The 20,131-nt window shown below is 34.1% G+C and overlaps 1 protein-coding gene across 1 annotated transcript in view; it reads left to right on the plus strand.

Moving 5' to 3' along the window:
- The window catches only part of DNAH7 (dynein axonemal heavy chain 7), a gene marked incomplete at its 5' end in the record, with an annotated part of 117,347 nt that overhangs the window by 73,207 nt on the left and 24,009 nt on the right, over window positions 1-20,131 (plus strand). The window contains 9 exons of the mRNA XM_082483985.1: window positions 437-1,309; window positions 2,163-2,392; window positions 3,422-3,752; window positions 7,265-7,611; window positions 8,907-9,087; window positions 10,367-10,552; window positions 11,319-11,482; window positions 15,985-16,139; window positions 17,057-17,247. Of these exons, the coding sequence (XP_082340111.1) occupies window positions 437-1,309; window positions 2,163-2,392; window positions 3,422-3,752; window positions 7,265-7,611; window positions 8,907-9,087; window positions 10,367-10,552; window positions 11,319-11,482; window positions 15,985-16,139; window positions 17,057-17,247 (2,658 nt within the window). The remainder of the gene's footprint in view (window positions 1-436; window positions 1,310-2,162; window positions 2,393-3,421; window positions 3,753-7,264; window positions 7,612-8,906; window positions 9,088-10,366; window positions 10,553-11,318; window positions 11,483-15,984; window positions 16,140-17,056; window positions 17,248-20,131) is intronic.

The raw sequence follows: 20,131 nt of genomic DNA on the forward strand, positions 1-20,131 counted from the left end.
CAGGCAATCTATTCATGTTCTTCACCATCTTTTTCATTAAAAATATTTTCTAATATCCAGTTGCATTCTTCTTTCTTAAAATACAAACCCATAAATTGTCCTATCTAGCTGTAGTGGAAAGACGAACATGTTCCCTTCCTCTTTGCAGCAGCCATTTATGCATTTATGTAATGACATTTATATATATATATATATTTGTGTGTGTATATATGTATTTCTGTATGAATTTTCACTTTAATTCAGAAGTAATACTACTGGGCCTAACTGTTAAAATCAATTCTAAATATTTATTTTGTTTTTTTCTATGTAGGGAAGTTTAAGATAGCTTATATTTTGAAGCTTTTTTTCAGAACTGTATTTGTTTTATGTTGTTTAAAAGAAGTATACATTCATTAGCAGAAGCAACTATTAAAAGAATTACATTGTTATTATACAGGTTCTTAGAGTGTATTATGATCGCTTGGTGGATAACCCTGACCGGGCTTGGCTTGTTGGATTTATCCAAGAAGTAGTGAAAAATGACTTACGTGAAGACTTTCATGAACTTTTCCAGAATCTGGACTTCAACAATGATGGCAAAGTGGAAGAAGATGACTTACGTAGCTTAATGTTTTGTGATTTTCATGACCCTAAGAGAGAGGACACTAAATACAGGGAGATTAGTGACGTGGATCAATTGAGATTAGTTGTAGAGAGTCACCTTGAAGAGTTTAATAACATGAGCAAAAAACCAATGCAGCTTGTCTTGTTCCGATTTGCTATAGAACATATTTGTAGAATTTCCCGTATTCTGAAACAGCCTCGCAGCCATGCCCTCCTTGTTGGTGTTGGAGGTAGCGGTCGACAATCTCTTACTCGATTAGCAGCCCATATGGCTGAATGCAATCTTTTTCAAGTTGAAATAACTAAAAGCTATGGTATCAATGAGTGGCATAAAGACTTAAAAGTCATACTAAGAAAATCTACTGAAGGGGAAATGCAGGGAGTTTTCTTGTTCACAGATACACAGATTAAAAAGGAATCATTCTTAGAAGACATTAACAACTTACTAAATGCAGGTGAAGTGCCAAACCTCTTTGCAGTAGATGAGAAACAAGAAATTTGTGAACAAATGCGTCAAGTAGATCGCCAACGGGAGAGGGCAAAACAGACAGATGGCAGTCCTATAGCTCTTTTTAACATGTTTGTTGATCGCTGTCGAGATCAGCTTCATATAGTACTGGCAATGAGTCCCATTGGAGATGCTTTCCGTAATCGCCTTCGTAAATTTCCAGCTCTTGTCAACTGCTGCACACTAGACTGGTTTCAGGTAAGAACAAAACTTTTGTTGGGCTTGCTATTCTAATGGAAATGCAATAGAAACATGACTTCCACGCTTTTTGTAGCAAGTAATTCTCTTTGGCCAAGTTAGCAGGGAAAAATACCTTGAATTTTCGTAGTGTCATATTTTAAATTGTTTAGACCGTTAGAACCGTTCTGACTGTAATAAAGGCTGAATGCAAAATCGTCAAGAAAATAGCTGTCTGTTTGTGGTATAAGAGTATAACTGAATGCCCATAGTACTTAGTACATAGTTCAATATGTAGTATTTTCTTCTAATTACCAAGACTACCAGAATCTAGGGTGCCAAAAAAGTTTGAAACTGAAATATCTGTCAAAAATACAGACATCTTTTGATGCAGAACACCAGATTTTTCCCCACTACTCTGCAATAAAACTGTATTCTATCTGACTGTTATGTGCAAAAGACCTTAGAATATTTAAGATGTAGAATTCAATCATATAAAGAATCTGAGGAACTTTAGTTTCATCAAGTTTTAAAATGTGGTACTGTATCTTTAAAGGTTATTTTGAAGAGGAAGAGCAGAGACAGTTACACACACATATGGACATACTGAAAATGCAAGATTTTCCTTTATACTAACAGTATTTCTACTGGATGAAATAAGACAGTGGGCCTGAACTGCATCCCTAAGTAGTTCAGTTCTTTCCAGTTCTGTTATTGTCCTGTTTAATGATCTTTTTATCATGAAGTTATTTCTCCATGCCTCAGTCCTTTTATCTATGAAATTGGGTAAAAATACTTTTTTTATGAAAAATGATTTGAGATTTATGAGTGTGAAGTATTGAATAAGAGAAAATTATTTATTCATTTGTTTAAGACGTGGCCTGAAGATGCATTAGAAGCTGTTGCCTCTCGCTTCTTGGAAGATGTTGAAATGTCAGAAGAAACTCGAAGTGGGTGTATTGATATGTGTAAAAGCTTTCATACGTCTACTATTGTTTTATCTGACTTGTACCATGCAGAACTTCAAAGGCACAACTATGTTACACCTACTTCATACTTGGAATTGATCTCCACTTTTAAAAGTCTACTTGAAAAGAAACGCACGTAAGGATTTATAATGTGACCTTTTCTAGAGGAACACAAGTTCACCAAAAATATTGTTTTCTATTTCTTATAGCTAACCTGAACAAAGGAGGTGAATTGCTTTTATTTAATTTAAATTGACAGAATGGTAGATGGATAAAATGTACTCTTAGGACACAGGCTTCTTTATTGGATAAAAGGTCTGACTTGATGCTCTCAAAATATACTTGCATCAGACCACTTCTGACATCCCTGGTGATGTTGCTATATGTTGATATGTGTATTATGCTACCAGAGTAATTAATGCAGCCTGCTTCTTCTGTGGTTCTCTGGAGGTTGTAGGGAAGATGACACCTGGGAAACCAGCTTCCAAGTTGCTAGGTGCTTGCTAGCAGGGTTCAGCTGTGCTGTGCCTGTGCAGAAAGGACCTCTGTATGTGTGTGCACATCTGTTCTATTCTCATGGCTGGTGAGGGAAAGTTCCTTTTTCTTTCCTTCTCATTGATAAGGCACTACCATAACAATTAAGACAAATGCTTAATTTCATCAACAGACTGTGTGAGACACTGCATGCAGCAAGAAATTCCAGGAATAAAGGAATACAATTTTGAATGTAGCGATCCAATGCCTTTGGAATTTCTTGATTCTGACACTGTTGGCTGTCCCCAGAGCCATTCACATTCTGCTGCTAAAATTATTTTCCCAATTATATTAATCCTATTTCAACCTCACCACAACTAATAATTTTCATGAGCGTATCCCCATCTCTTCCTTCTCCTTTTCTTGTCTGTTACTACAGTGCCATGTTGATTTTGTAGCTCCTGCCAATAAAGAGGCAGAAGCTTAACAATCACTTATCTATCTATATCCCAATCTCTGAGTACACATGATAGAATAAAGACTGTGACTCAAGTAATCCCTGTTATGTTTACTATTTGTTGAGCAAATTTGATTATTCAGAGTAGTGAGAAATTTGGGTAATGGATCCCAATGAATTAAGTGATCAAGTACTGATAAAATATCTTTATAATAAAGTACTATTTGTTTTCAGTAAGGTGATGAAAATGAAAAGAAGATATGAAGTTGGCTTGGAGAAACTGAACTCTGCTGCGTCTCAAGTAGCCTTGATGCAGACTGAGCTGGAGGCTCTGCAACCTCAGTTACAGGAAGCCAGCAAGCAGGTTGATGAGATGATGGTCGTTATTGAAAAAGAATCTTTGGAAGTAGCCAAAACAGAAAAAGTCGTGAAAGCTGATGAAGCAGTGGCAAATGAGCAAGCTATGGCTGCAAAAGCCATCAAAGATGAATGTGATGCTGACTTAGCACAAGCCATGCCTTGTTTAGAAAGTGCTTTGGCTGCCCTTGACACTCTCACTGCACAGGTATGACTAACAATGCATATTTACGCACTGGAAAGGCGTTCAGATATACAAAAGCATGGAATATCTGTCTCTTTAGATTTTACATTAAACGTACACAGTTTTATAATTTAGAAACTTCCTGAAATCTTTCAGTTTTAAAAAGCAAAATATTACTCTGTTTTCTGTAAGGCTGAATTTTTATGTAGTACAAGATCAAATACTGTTCTAGACATTTTGAAATTCGTAGTTATAAAAAGATTTTGACTCAACAGTTGAGAAGTTAGAAAACGTATGGTTTCTACTTTCTTATTCAGAACCTGCCAGCCTGTCATCTAATATTTTTATATCTGGTCTTTCAAAGTCTAGAAATGGAGGTTGAAATTCTATGTCTCTGCATGTTAAGGGACCAGTCTTTGTAAAAGTATGACAGTGGAGGAGGCAGCCACCTTTGGTTTTATGTATATTCAGGTTTTCTTTGCCCAGATAATGTTTTGCTCATGGTAGGATGGAAAGAAGTCACACGGATTGTAAGAGTGAGGATAGACTAAGTGCTCCAGCTATTGTTGCTGAAACAAGGTTTTCAAAAACTTTCAGCAAAACCTTCTTAGATAGAAGGTGGTTTGTTTTCTACAGCTATTGCTTGGTATCAAAAATTTTAGATTCTGGCATTGTCAGATCATTGGTGTGTTTTTAAAATAGTAGATGGCTACTTAGTCACTTCAAGGCAATTGCATTATGCTTGTGAATAACAAGACAAGAATGAGGCTTTGAAGGCTAATGAAGTAATACTTCAGCTGCTCTCAATTCTTAGTGTATCCAAGCGGGGAGTATTATAATACAAGAGGGAAAAAAAGATGGAGTAGGAACTTCTAAGGAAAAAAAAAAACACAGAGGTTTTTTTCCTCAAAATATAGTTAAATAGCATGATGAACACACAAAAAAATCTGTGTGTAGGAGAGCTTAGAGTACCTGTACAGGACTCTTGTCTTTGATTCACCCTTCACCCTGGCCATCACTGGTGGAAAGCAGAGCAGGACAAATGTTGTAAACTGTGCCCATAAATTCATGTATTTGGAGAAACAGACATATACATAATTCAGTACTGCTGAAATGAGCATTTGCAGTCAAAAGGAACTGTGTACTTCGTGTGGCTAATTGTTCAGTAAGGATTAGAAAAAGTATAACAATTTTAAGTGTTATTTTGCTGTTAACATCTACGTTTTGTAGCAATACGCGTGAAGACACAGAAATTTAAAACTAGGAAGGGACATCTGGAAGTCATCATCTTCCACCTGTAATCTGTTCCACTTTATACATTTATCATTATGAAGATTTTCCTGGTGTTTACCATTAATCTTACTCATTAAAATTTAACCTTATTTTCTGTCCTGCTCCCTGTGGAAATTGTTCTTTATCTTATCTGCAGTTAAAGACTGCACTCATTGATCATACCAATTCCAGTTTTCTTTTCCGTAAGCTAAGTAATTCTTTCAGTCTTCTCTCATAAATCAAATCAGCTTTTCTGGTTATTCTTTCTGAACCTTCTCCATACATTCACTTCATATGCATCGCCCAAAGTTGAATACAGTATTTCAGCTGTAGTTTTGCTGAATGCTGTGTAGAGGACGATTATTGACATATGTAGTTTGTCTTTCATGCTAACAGCTGTCATTTCCTGCAAATCACTATTAACATAATCATTGCTTTCCCTTTCTTTCTTTTTTTTTCTTTTTTGTAGTGGTTCTACTGTACTTTTCCATTTCTGCAGTTTATCAAGATAATTTTTTTCCTGTTATCTTCGCCAATGTATTTGCATTTACTGTCAACTTTCTATCAGTTGGAAATTTAATAAACTCTCTGTCTTTTCCATCATTCATTTCAGTAATGAAAATACTATGTAGGTCCAGACCTGTGCGACCTTGGTCAAATCTTTGCTGTGTTTTGATAGTGTTATCAACTGTGCTAGTCACCTACTCACAGTTAACCTTTTAGAGCCATCAGATGCAAAGAGCGTTAACATTTTGACTCTGCAAGTTATTTACTTGTATCTCACCCTTTTCACTAAGTACCTAGCCAGCACTTTTCTTGCTTTTCTTACTATTAATGTAGTTACATAATTTTTTCTTGTTACATTTCATATTGCAGCCGAGTTTGAGTTTACCCTTTAAAATAGTCTCCTACTCTGCTTACAACCCTTGGTTGTATTAAGTTAATTTGTATTTGTCTTTAATTTTGTTCCCTGGAAATCCCATCAGCCAGTTTTCTGACTACCTCATTGAAATTCCCTGGCTTTATTTACCTGCTCTTGTTTCCCTTCCCTGAACAGTTGTGTGGTTGCAGGTTTTGGTTGGTTGGGTTGTTTTGTTTTATTTAAAAAAAAAAAAAAAGGATCTGTAGTTCACAGTTTCAAGGAAATAATTGTCCGTTTTTTCATCCAGTCTTAACATTTCTCTGTTTTTGTGTGTCACAAATGAATGTTCCCAGAACTCAAAAGATACCTCTCTCTATCCAAATTGCCAAGGTTTTAGACCTCAAATAAACCATGTGCAAGCTCTCAAAATCTAACACTAATTGGCAAAATAAACATGAAAATCTGGGAATCTTTTAATTTGTTGGAGTATGTATTCTCTTAGAAAAGCTCTTAGAATATTTGAATTTCCATGCAGAGTTATTCTTTGGGAAGGGTAAAAGAGATTATTTTCCATAAATCTTTAGTTTACAAACTTCTTGCTTAATTAGTTGTACATATATGTATAGAAGTGTTTCATTCTTATATATTATTATTCTATATTTGCAGTTAAAACTTTTCTTATTAATTTCCTGCTGTTTCTTACAGTGTCAGTACTTCTTACCCAATAGTTTTCTTCCCTTTAGCTGCCTCTTCCTTCATTCAGCTCACTCTGGGAGTTTAATAATTGACCAGAATACTAACTGATTTATTTTCTGTACTTGGAGAGGATAGATCTTTAGTTCTTGGTTGAAGGCTGCTTTTACCTTATGTTACTGTAAAACTACTAATCCACTGCTGATGTGATCCTGTAAGCTTGGAAGTATTGTGTTAGAGCCTGAACTCTGAAGCGTAGAGCATAACACTGGAACATCTGAACTCCATAAATGAGGTGCAATGCCCACTACTGAATTAGGAGGAGAAAAAGTACAACTAAAAATGAATTACAGATAAGAATTTGTTGTCTCTTTTAAACTGATTCTTGACTAGATGTCAGATATTTTTGTTTCTATGTCCATGTTAGTTTAACAGGCATAACACCCTAAAGAAAGAAATAGAAAGAATGGAGAAAAATGAAATTTAAATTTTGCAAAAAGAAAATTGAGATATATATGTATGGACTATGCAGGCTTGTGTTTGGAACTTGAGATCATAGTGTATTTAAAATTATCAAGTGTGAGAATAGCGAATGTATATGGAAAAATATTATCTTGACATGAAAAGGTTTATTATTTCTATTGTAATAGAAGCATTAATCCACATATGTTCAGAGCTCTAAAGGTGCTTTTTAAATTATTATTTTAAGGATATTACAGTGGTTAAGTCCATGAAGAGTCCTCCTGCTGGTGTCAAGCTTGTAATGGAAGCTATATGCATCCTCAAAGGCATCAAAGCAGATAGGATTCCAGATCCAACAGGTTCTGGAAAAAAAATTGAGGATTTCTGGGGTCCTGCTAAGAGACTTCTGGGTGACATAAGATTTCTTCAGTCTCTTCATGAATACGACAAGGATAACATTCCCCCAGCTTACATGGCTATCATAAGAAAACAGTATCTTACAAATCCTGAGTTTGTACCAGACAAGATTCGAAATGCTTCAACAGCAGCAGAGGGTCTGTGCAAATGGGTCATAGCCATGGAGTTTTATGATACGTAAGTATGTATAAAAATAAAAATAAAAAAAAATGTATTTGATTAAAGAGATCAGCTTATTTTAACACCAAGAGAGATTTGAAATTACTTCTTTCTGGTGGGAACATCTGCAAACAAGCAGTCATAAAGATTCATTCGTGTAAGATACCTGATGTTAAGGTGTAGAGCCTGGTTTTCAGTTCTGAATTTTTCTAAAAAGACATGGGAGCAACAATATGTTCAGTTAGCAAATAAAGTTAACTTCCTTTTAGAGCATTGCACAAAATAGAGACATTATTGAACTGTCTTTGGAAGTTTCCGACAGTCATACGAAGCCCAAAGGATATTTTTTGTTACGCATTGTATTTGATGCACTGAAAAAGTGTTTGTATTCTTTTATGATATTTCCTAATTTGAAACATCCAGAACTCACATTTAACAGTAAATCAGCACTGGACAACTTAGGTCAAGTTGCAATTTGAAAGTTGAGTGATGGTAAGTAGTGCATGCCTTCATATGAGAGGATATTTTGTTACTGGACTAAAAGATTAGTAAATGTATACTTGATAGAGTCCTCAATTTAAGAACAACTCTTAACATTATAAATACCAATTGTTAGAGAGAAAATGATCTAAAAACATAGACTTTAAAGGAGATCTGCATGCAACTTGCACCAGTAGAAGAGGGGATTCATTAATTATGAGGCTAATACTTATGAACTTCTGTTTGAGTTGAGCATAGGGGCGTTCTAGCATATTTTCTTGCTTGTTTTTTTTGGAAAGATAAACAATATGTTTTCAGTTATGTGTTACTTCCAATAGTCTCCTCACAAAAATATCTGCATAAAAGATTGAAACCCTCAAAACTGGAAAATAGATCATTGGATGTGAAAAGCTGTTAATTTTTTTTATTTTGTGTATACAGTTGGCTGTATGTGTGTACAGTGTCTGTGACTGTTCCTTAATATATATTATAGTCTCTGTATTTCTAATGGCACTAATCCATAATGGATTCTAAATTGTGATCAAACGAGAGACACAATTTGAAAGCATAACTCTTTTTGCTTTTAATTGTTACCTGTTATTACAGAAAAATTTGCAGAAAACTGTGTAAATCAGTCAGTATCGGCACAGAAACAAGTCATGAAGTAAAAACCAGTTGTCTTCAAATATCATCAAATTATGAAACGGAATATTGCATGAGCTACTGAGTTGCTGAGTTTTCCCTTGATCTTTGCTGTGTCCATTTTTTTAATAGTAACCCTGGAATGAGGGTGTACCTTTCAGATGTTTAATTTATTCTTTGACTTTATTTAGAGTGACAAAAAATGTTGCACCCAAAAAGCTGAAGTTGAATCAAGCTGAAGGAGAATTAAAGATTGCTATGGATGGTCTAAGAAAGAAACAAGCAGACCTGAAGGAGGTTCAAGATAAATTGGCTGTACTCCAGCAGACACTGGAATCCAAGAAACAGGAGAAGGCTGACTTGGAAAATCAGGTATATGATGCAAAAGATGAAGTACTGTTCTACTGATATCAAGAAAAGTTGTGGTGGTTTTTTTTTTTTTTTTTTTCCTTTAACTGCCGATATATTGAACAAATCATACTTCTAGATGACCATCTTTTTATTTTGGTGTAATGGTCTTGAAGTTATAAATGGGCAAAGCATGGGGAATAAATACTTTAAAGTAATAGAAAATGTAGATGTTATGAATTTACCAACTGATATCGCTCTCTTACATATCACTCATATCTCCTTTTTTGTGAGGAGATAAATTTTCAATGATTGTACTAAGAGTTTGATTCATCCGTTAACTTGCAAGTCAGTACATTTAAAGTTTTGAAAGTTTATTTATGTCTTCTGTGCCAATGCAATTTTGAGAATGTTTTTGGTAAACTCTGTTCCTGACTGCTAAATAGCTGTTATGTATGCAGAAATAAGCAATATTTAGAAGATGGATTTTTTTTTTTTTTTTTAAGATTTGCAGTACATCATCTTGAGCTTTTTTTACAAAAATAGTATCGGAATTTTAAATGGAGTCTTAATTCCTGTCTGTAGTTAAACTCAGCTGTTTGTGTGTTTCTTCTGCATCCTGATTCAATTTGGAAGTAGAAGGGAGGGATAAACTACACAAGCAGTTTGGTACTGTGGTGTAAATTGGCTGCTATGGTTACCAGAAGAGAGAGAGGATTGATTGTAACAGCAGCAAGAGTTGGCATAATTTTCCTCCTATCCCATGGCTGAAATGTGTCTCTACTAGATAGTAAAGAATTCTAACAGAGCTGGATTAAATTCCTGTTAAATCATAATTTTTGTTAAATTAGAAACATGCTTGGAAAGATGACTTAGTTAATCGGCATTTCTGTTGTTGGGTTTTATGTACTCATAAGGATGTGTTTTTGCAGAAAAGCACATACGTACTTTTATGAGACAGTGATCCCTTTAAGGTGTTTTTGTTTCTCGTATGACAGGTAGATAATTTCCTTGATTATTAGTATTTTGAATATCAAATACAGAGCTATTTTGAATTGCATGTTTTATACTGGTCGTCTTCCTTTATTTGGATGAAAATGTACTTGAGTAGACTTTACTGTGCTGGTACTGAGATTGTTTTTGTTCTTTAAACATTTCCGTTATAATGAGAAGGTTGTTTCTTTCTATTTGATGAAATTACTTAAGAAAATATCTGCACAGGAAAATAATTTTTGAATGCTTTTAATATTTGTAAAATGTTTTTAAAGTGATCATGTAATCAACAATTTTTTTTTATTCTGAGGTTGACTTATGTAGCAAAAAACTACAGCGAGCAGAACAATTGATTGGTGGCCTTGGGGGTGAGAAAACTCGCTGGCATGAGACTGCTTTGGAGCTGGGAAGGCAGTACATCAATTTGACTGGAGATATACTTATTTCATCAGGAATTGTAGCTTACCTAGGAGCCTTTACATCCAGCTACAGACAAGTAATGTGTAGAATGATTTTTGTCCCTGTGTATTGTAATAATCTAAATTTTATTATTTTTTCATGTAATATAAAGTTTATATTTGTAAATTGTGTTTTAATAGAATTCATAAGTAGAACTGAAACTGTATTGTAGGATTTTGAGTTTTGCTTATAAGACTCTTGGGGAAAATTCTTCCTTCATTCTACTGTACAGTACTTATTGCTGTGTAAAGCATGGAGACCTTTGGTTGCTTTTCTTCTCTAAAGCAATTGCCAGTAACTTTATACCTTATGTCTCTGGTTACTCCTATTCCATTCAATGGCTAAATTCTCCTTAACTTCAAAGAAAACAGGATTAACTTCTATTTCAGCAGCAGCAGTTAAGCAAGTTCTGAAAGTGGAGTAATTCTGTATAGAAAGAGACCAAAGATACAGCAGCTCAATAATATAGCAGATTTGTGCCTGTAACTCTTAGGGAAAAAAAACAGAAATTCTAAATACAAAAAGATTTTGACATGGCAGCTGATTTTAGATATAACAATTTTTGGATGTCAAAATTCGCCTGACTTTGAAGGTTTTAGAACACCAAAAACTGCCACTGAATTCAGCTGAAGAAATTAATGACCTTTTTTTTTTTTAAAAAAAATCACATCCAGGGTATCAAAAATTGCTAAAAATTAGGAGAGAGAGAAAAAAAATTCAATGTACCTCATTTGAACGTAGAATTTGGATATAATCCTTATTTCCACTTTTCCTTCAATTTGTCCATTTTTCTTCTTATCTAGATGCAAACTAAAGAGTGGGTGGTGTTGTGTAAAACAAAAGACATTCCTTGTTCTGATGATTTTTCCTTAACAAATACCCTGGGAGAACCAGTGGAAATAAGAGCTTGGAATATTGCTGGACTACCTTCTGACATGTTTTCTATTGATAATGGCATCATTATCTCGTAAGTAAAAAAAAAAAAAATTATAATGGATAATTTTCATTAAATAGCTTATTTCAACATGCTTTTCAGTTACTATTTTTATAGACAGTTTTCTACTGTATATTCAGTTTAACAGAGTTATAAAATGTCTGTTATGTTTAAATTTATAAGAAATACTAATAATACTTTTTAACTTCATAATGTAAAATTCTTATATCTGTGAATTCACTTCCCTCCTTTTTAACTCCTATTGATTGCTATAATGATACCTCTCCCCCTCCCCTTTTTTTTTTTTTTTTTAACAAACATGCTGCAAACTGGATTCAGTTTAAGACATCCTAAAATGCTTCAAGAATATAATTTTTAATACTATTCTTGTAGAAGTATAATCAGTAGATATGGAATTAATTCTCCTTTAAAAAGCTAAAACTCTTTAATTTAAAATAAATATGCCGGCATCAAGTGCTACCGAGAGGTGTTTCTGCAGAGCTACTGAAGATTATTTTGCTAATCTTTCTATGAGGGTCACATACTTTTCCCCTAAGATGGCACTGGAAATACTATAGATAATGTCTTGATTACCTGTCAATAGTTTCCCAGTTTATGTTGCCAACGGGTATGAGACTTTAACATCCAGGCTTGTAACATATTTAGTGTGTAAAGCCCTGACATTTTGGAAGTGTTGTTTTGAGGAGCTGAATCTTTATTTCCCAAGGCAGAGTAACAAAACAACAAAAAAAGGCACATGTGTGTCTTCTACTGGAGGCAGTAAGGGAGGTACAGAAAGTTAGAATGGAGAGACTTTCTAGTCCTTTTTTACAGAGGATGCCCCCAACCAGCTCTTACCAGTTTCTTCCTCTGTTTCTTGCCTTTTACTGTATGTACTGCTGAACCGCTTCAAGAAGAAAAGGTGATAGGCCTTCCCTGCAATAACCTCTGATTTCAGAAAGGGGGTGGGAGATGCATATCTATGGGTCTTCCTCATCCATGTGATAGTTTTAGATATTGGATGAAAGGTGAAAAGGTGTGTCTGTACTGACAATTTGGAGTCTGTTTGCTTTAGGGTCTCATTCCCCTAACCGTCAATACTTCATACAGACTAGTCATTCCTAGGAGCATTCCTTCTGGAGCAGACAACCTGGCATATTCCTAGACAAAAGCTAAGAGAGCTTTGGTTTTGGAGTTAGTGTAGGGACCTCTTTAGTAGGCAGTATGAGTGGGGGTATGGGGTGCCATAAAGTCTTCTTTGCATCCAGTCCAGTCCTCAAAGAACTTTTAAAAAGAATTATTAAAATGCAAATTCATAGCAAACATTTGATTACATCTTTAGAGTGCTGGAATTTACTGAATACTATTTATAGTTGAAAGCTTGGCAGTTGCAATTGTAGCTTTCTGTTGTAATGTGGTTAGTATGACAATAGTTTTATTAGAAGTTTAAGAAAGTTCTGATAAGGAAAGAAGGATTTATTTTTCATTTTGAAATCCCCGTTTTGCTTTTAAATTTTCCCTTTTGTGATTATCTTAAGCTACATCCAAATAAAATACTTTGACTTTATCTAGCAATACATTGTTTGATCTAAAACATTTTTTAAAATTCTATGTATTTAAAGATACTCTCATTCTTATTTGAAAAGTGAAACAAAATCTGAAATCACAAAATTCCTCATAGAAAGAAAATATGGATCCTGTGAACTCTAAATCTAATATTGCCTTTCACTTTTAAGATGATTCTAGATTCTTATGTGGTATTCTAATATGCGCACATATGGGTCTCACATCAGTCACTAGAATTATGTTTGTCTGGGCAGAGTTAATCTGTTACATATCAACGTCATCATCAGTGCAAACATCAGTGATTTGTATGACAACATATAGCATGGGAGTGTCCATGTTAATGTTTGAACATCTATAACTATCTGCAGCTCACTAGTGATTAGCTTTAGATTAATGTGCCTACTGATGACTGATACATATATGGCACTGACTGTTTTGTAAAATACAGAGTTGGATGCTTACAATAGGCTAAGCTTTGTGACCTTACATAAGTGGTTATGATTTTCATTTGGATTTGTGTTTGTTATGACAGAAAACACAGAACCTCTCAGTTCTGTCCAGTGTGCTTGCTAATGCATTGCTACTGACTTTTAGCTTTTAGGTTTTGTTCTGAGCACAGCTGAAGCTGAATTGACTGTGGAATAATGTTGCTATAACTGCTTATATGTTTGTGATCACCACCCATTTACTTCATGTTTGTTTGTTCTCTTTTCTGTATAATGAATAATACAATTCTTTTCCATAGTCACGTTAATGGGTGTGAAGTCTATGATAACATGTACACTTGTGCATCTTTTTTACAGTATGCTACTGCAGAAGCTTGCTAATATCAATCTATAGTTTTTGCTACTGTTTACATGAATATTCTACTCGCTGTTTGAGGAGTCTAATGTTGTATAGCACTGGTGAATCAATACGTCATTTACTGTAGAGTGAATGTTATGTTTTCATACATAACTGAAATTGTATATTGTAGTGCTAATTTTTGGAAGCATAGCTGTGTGGATAATGCTTCAGCTTTGGCAACTGGATAGGTGACAAAGTGCAAAATGAAACAGATAAGACAAAAACAATGAACCTCAACATACTTTCATTTGAGTTTAAAAATTGGCATTGATTATACTTCAGGAAGCAAAACTACTTATTGAAGTTAGAGGATCTATGCTGGGATTATGAATGTATATGTAACTTTTAAAAGTAATTACTGTATTAATAATTCAATCACTCAGGCTAAACAGCTGACAAATGTTAATGAATTCAACACTTCTATAGTACATCCTAACACTTCACTTTTTATAAAGCTTTGATCAAAATTCTCTTTGAAGTAATGGAAACATGATTAGCATTTTAAAACTAAATAATGACAGCTTTTAATTTTGAAATTACCTCAAATCGATGATACGTATTATGCCTGTAGTTATAAATTCATGGCTAGTTGAATTTTATATTAGCACCCCAGGAACCATATAAAATGCAACTCAAGGTTTTTATAACAATAAATTTTTTAAAAAGCACAATTCGAGAGCTATTTGAGGATAATTTGCAAAGATACACAGTGACTGCTTATGCATTCCCATCAATAAAGAATTTTATTGTTGATGAAAGCTATGTATGTTTGGCTGTTATTAGAGAACCATTCTTTAGTTATTCAGTCTTAAGTATTTCATGTCTGTTACACAGTGAGTCTAAAATAGGATATGCTGAAAGTAGTATGTGAATGAAACTGACGTAATTAGGGAATACACACTGTAGGTTTTGGCTGAAGTTTTCTCAAATCTTAAAGTCCTGTTTTAAAATAAGAACAAGCAAAATTATTAATTACATAAATATTGTCTGTTTTAGAATGTGCTTAACATGTAAGTTTACTGTGTTCAGTTTAGAGGTATCAATTGCTCTATCATCTTGTATTATCTTACTCTTAAAATCACCTGGCTATATGTCCCGTGGGTCTCCCTTTGGGTGCTCATAAGCAACTGAACCACCTGTCAATTTGGGAGATCAGCAATTCTTTAAGCACGCTTTGGATCCATTGGTGAACACTGTTACTGTGAGATTGTCTTCTTACTGTCTCATCTAACAGATGTTCAGATTTCAAATCCTCTGTTTGCTTCTCTAGACCTACTGCATTACCAGATTTGTCCTTATCTGTGTTTAGCAAATTATTCAAAATACTTGTAACTTTACAAAGCCCACACTTTAACTTTCTAAATGTCCGCTTAGATATTATGCTGTCCTGGTGGATCACAAATGCATTTTCTGAATCTCTGAATGTGCTTTACCTGTGAAAGCTTTCTTCCTTTATGAGTAGGCTGGACAGGGTCCCTTCCAGATGACCCATTTTCCTAAATCATCCTACAAGGGAGAAGAAAGCCATCCTCCTTCAGCTGGTGAATGGTCACTCCCACGTCCAGTTTGTGATTCATAATACAGAAGTCTTAGTAATGTAACTACATGCAGTAGAGGACACTGTAAAAAAATCTGTGAAGTAGTTACTAAATCTGGCGAAAATAAAATCCAGAAGTTCTTTGTGTCTATTGCTGCTTTAGGATTAGGGATTGAAAGGTAGATACGCTTAAATCTGTTTATATTTTTCCCTTTATACTAACTAAAATGTCTTTAGTGGAAAATTTCGTTCGTTTTCACTTGGAATTGCTCACTTATGCATATGGCTCTATTAAAGCTATTCAAAACTTAGAGTGATCTTTTTATTTTGAAAGTGTTATAAAATTAAATGCAATTAAATTTGAAAGAGGAAAATTATTTTTTTTTGTAAACAGAGAACTTTAAGATTCATCTATCTCCTGTGAAATTCATCAAGGATTATACCGGAGTATGTGCCTACTCTAATTTCATACTCACACACTTTTGTTTTAATGACAACAGGGAATAAATTGCCTTAAGAAATACTTTGAGGTAAATATTTGATGAGATTATATTTCAGTATTGTAAGTTTGTGTTTTTCCCTTCAGTAATGCAAGAAGATGGCCTCTGATGATAGATCCTCAGGGTCAAGCAAATAAATGGATAAAGAACATGGAAAAAGCCAATAGTCTGCATGTAGTCAAACTCAGTGACCCTCAATTTGTTACAACACTGGAAAATTGCATTCAGTTTGGCAGTCCTGGTAGGTTAATGACTAAAGAAAGTGTAAATTACAGAAGAACCTGGAGGGGGCACAATTAGCTAAAAAATGAAACCAGTGACTATCAAATGTTCTCAAAGTTAAGGAAAACAGCGATTTTTTTCCTGTTTTGAATCAAATTAGTACCATAGTAATTGAAGTCCTCACCCCAGGTTATGAGATACTTCTTAGCATAATATAATTATAATACTCAGTTTAATTTATATCTTTTAATTGCTTTATGAGATTTGCCATTTCTTTGTTTTTGTGTTACAAGAATTTTATTTCTAAAAAGCAATGTTGTTTTTATTTGGCTTTTCAAGAGTATAAATACCAGATTGCTAGGCTATGATCATTAATGATTCTTGTATTCTCTGTAGTATCTTTATTGCAAGTAGTCTTATTACCCTCAAATAGAAATAAATTAATGAAATACAATATTACAACTCCAGCTATTTTTCAATGGCTAACTGGACTACAAGTAAAGCAATGGATTGTTTACTCTCCATTATTTATTTCTTGATTTTGACAATCTAATATGCTTACAGTGAAAATTGAAGCAGACGTAGTTACCCAAAATTATTTCTGTGGCATGTGAAGTTTAATTTGTTGTTTTCTCTCTTTTCAAAAATGGTAGCCCTAAACTGCTGTTCTGAGCCATTGGCAGCAGTAATAATGATAGCAGTATTTGCTTTTTTTGCAAATTCATATAATAATAAAAAGAAATTAAAGGTACGTTTCTTTGATTCATTTTTCAGTCAGCTAAATACTCTAAGAAACATTATATCTAGATATTGCATGATTAATATTTTTATTGTTTACACACTCTAAATACAGATTATACATATGCATTGTAAAGAACAGTCAATCAGTAATATAAATGCTAAGAAAGTTCTACTAATTCTTATGTTATTTTGAAGTGCTACTGGAAAATATTGGAGAAGAACTTGATCCTATCCTAGAGCCGCTTTTGCTCAAACAGACATTTAAGCAGGCAGGGAGTATATGCATTTGCCTTGGAGATTCCACTATTGAGTACGCTCCCGAATTCCGCTTTTATATTACAACTAAGCTGAGAAATCCACATTATCTTCCTGAAACATCTGTTAAGGTAAGAATTTTGAAAATGAACGTGCAACTCTGTTTTAATTTTAAAATGATTCCTTTGCGGAAAACAATTTCTGGCACTTGTTTATTCCTCCTCCCCTGCCAACACTGTTTTTTTTTTTTACACTGCTGGAAGACTGGTATCATGTTAGCAGTGTTGACATTGCTGGTGTTTAATGCTTCACCTTGCAATACTGTCATGCTTTCATACTGTCAGGAATTTAATTAATTAATTAATTTTAACACGTTCCCCAGTCTGTCTCCTGATGCTATTTAGTCACCCTGTATTATAAAAATATTTACAAGGACTTAATATACTATTCACCTCACATGCAAACTCTACGTTAGGCTTTCATATTCATTATTTTTATCTGCAGTATAGTTAGGGACAGGAGTTTGAGCATTGTGCCTTGTTTATAACAGAAAATGTATTTACAGGTTTATATATTTGATAACTATGGCTAGTCTTATTTTTCTACGTTAGGACAAAAAAAAAAGTAGTTTCCTGCTTTAAAGAATAAAATCGGTGTTTTAATCTTTTTGAAGTTGCTTGGGAGATGTATTCCTCCTCTTATTTATTATTATTTTTGAAGATCTGTTTATGGAAAAGTATTGCAAATTTTGTTAAACATAGACTATATTGAAACACAAACCTTGAAATCAAAACTTTCTAAACTGTTATGATATTCAGTAAAATGGAACCCTAAGTTGTTTCAACAATGAAGGAGTACTGATGCAGGAAAAATGGGCAAAAATTAAAAAGGAAAAACTTCTATTCGCTTCAATGCACGTCAAATCACCTAGACGTTGATCTTTTATGAAAGAAGGTAATTAGCTGCATGTTCAGAAAAAAAAGATGAACTATGAAAGGAAAAGAATATCGAAAAGATTTACTGTTAGAGTAACTACGATGCTGTTAGAGTAAATACGATGGTTATTTCCTAGGAAAAGTTTTTTATTTAACAGACAATTAAAATCTTCTAGTTGCCAATCAAGAGTCCATACAGTCTTCACCCACCCTCCACCCCCATAGAATATAAAGTTTCTAAAGATGAATCTTCTCTAATTGGGTTCCATGCGGTCAGACATGAGTTGTTAATTGCTGTAACAAGGAGCAGTTGCTTCATTACATGATTTGGTATACTCTGATTTACACCACACACTGCTGAGCTAGCTGACTAAGGTGGCTCACGTACAGGGAGCAGGAGGCAGAAAAGTAATATCTAAATATCTTAGTCTGAAGCTAATTGCAACATCCAGGGGTGAATTTGTCCTAAAAATTATTCAGGAACTAGCTAATAAAATGAGTCTAGGGGAAATGGTTATTGATGTGGTTATCGTATTTCACAGAAAAAGATTGTACTGAACTCTGATGTGAATCCCATAGTGAAGCCTGCAAAGAGACATAGGTGATGGATTTACATGTACTTACACTACATAGATATGTATTTGCAGTTATTAGCCATTTGGAGTAGCTTTTTTCTGTTTCTAACATTATTAATTAAATCTAGTAAAACCCACTAAAAATCAGATAATTTTCAGCACTGCTGAGGGGCAGGTGACTTATTCACATCCATAAAAAAATATCATTCTGTCTGTCAGGGACTAAGGAGAAATGTAGAATGTAGACAACAGTTTTCACTTAGACCTCAGAGATTCCAATATCTGAACCAGACAACCTTTCAGAGCGTGGCAGCTCTGATTGAAAGCTAACTAATAATGCTGCTTGTAGCAAGCCTTTTACTTTGAAGAAGGGAAATGAAGCCTATAGCCTCTTGGAGTTTTGAAACGTTAGGTCCCTCTTATATTTCCCACTACTAAAATTGTTAAATAAGGTGAAGAAGAAATAGTCCATGATGCTTGTGAAGATCTTATTGATTCTTAGCGTTATGTAGAGCTGAACCTCCGCTCAAAATTCCTGTGAGCAAGAACAGTGTGATATGCTATCTGTGCTCCTAAATTTTTTTTCAGATGAGGCTTACTATAACAAAAAACTATTAGTGATGTATTTTAAGAAATTTAAAATATTACCCCTCCTAACTTTACAAGCAAAACTCATGAAAAAAACTTCAAATATCTGGACAACTTTCAGATACTGTTAGTGGCAGAAGCAGATCAAGACAAATTAACTTCACAGGTATTTCATATTCTAACTGATGACTATGTTCAAGGCTAATGTTTTTTTGAAACACAAGTCAATGGTATCTGTACCCACCAAAAAAGCCCAGAGAGACTCTGTAGTCACTATTACCTAGTCAATTAATTAAAACCAATACTTTAATCAGTCTTGATGATTGAGAAGTAACTTATTTTCTTGGTTTTGAACTACATGCATCGAACTGTTTTCTAGACTTCTGCTGGTAATGTACTCCTTCCCTTTCTCATGTAAAATATTGTGCATTTTTGCCACTTCTTCAGCGAGAGCCTGTGGGTTTTTTCCAGATCCATTATAAATATCTCATGGGGTGGGAATTCTTTTGACATTTTTTTTTTTCCATTCATGAAAAAGAGAGCATATGCTATCCTAATTTTAGGGTATGATTTTCCCTGTAATAATAACACCACACATTGCATGTGAATGAGGCCATTAAAGAGAGAAAATGTATGTGGCAGAGGCAATAGAATTTGTTCATGTTGTATGGACCAATCACTTGAAGCACTGATGTTCAAAGTTTCAGTGTAATTTTGAGGAACAGAATGAAATTCTATACATTCTTATCACATCCCTTTTGTGGTCAACTTTCTGGGTTAATCCTGGTGTTAGCTTTCCAACACATAATCTCAAACCCTCAGCTGCAATTCATTTACTCTCAAAGGTTGGTTGAACATATTACATGATAGTCATCATATAAATGAAGAAGCATTTTAATTGCATCTGGCCATAACTG

The sequence above is a fragment of the Vanellus vanellus genome (genome assembly GCF_965231255.1).
Source record: "Vanellus vanellus genome assembly, chromosome: 5".
Classification (NCBI taxonomy): Eukaryota; Metazoa; Chordata; class Aves; order Charadriiformes; family Charadriidae; genus Vanellus; species Vanellus vanellus.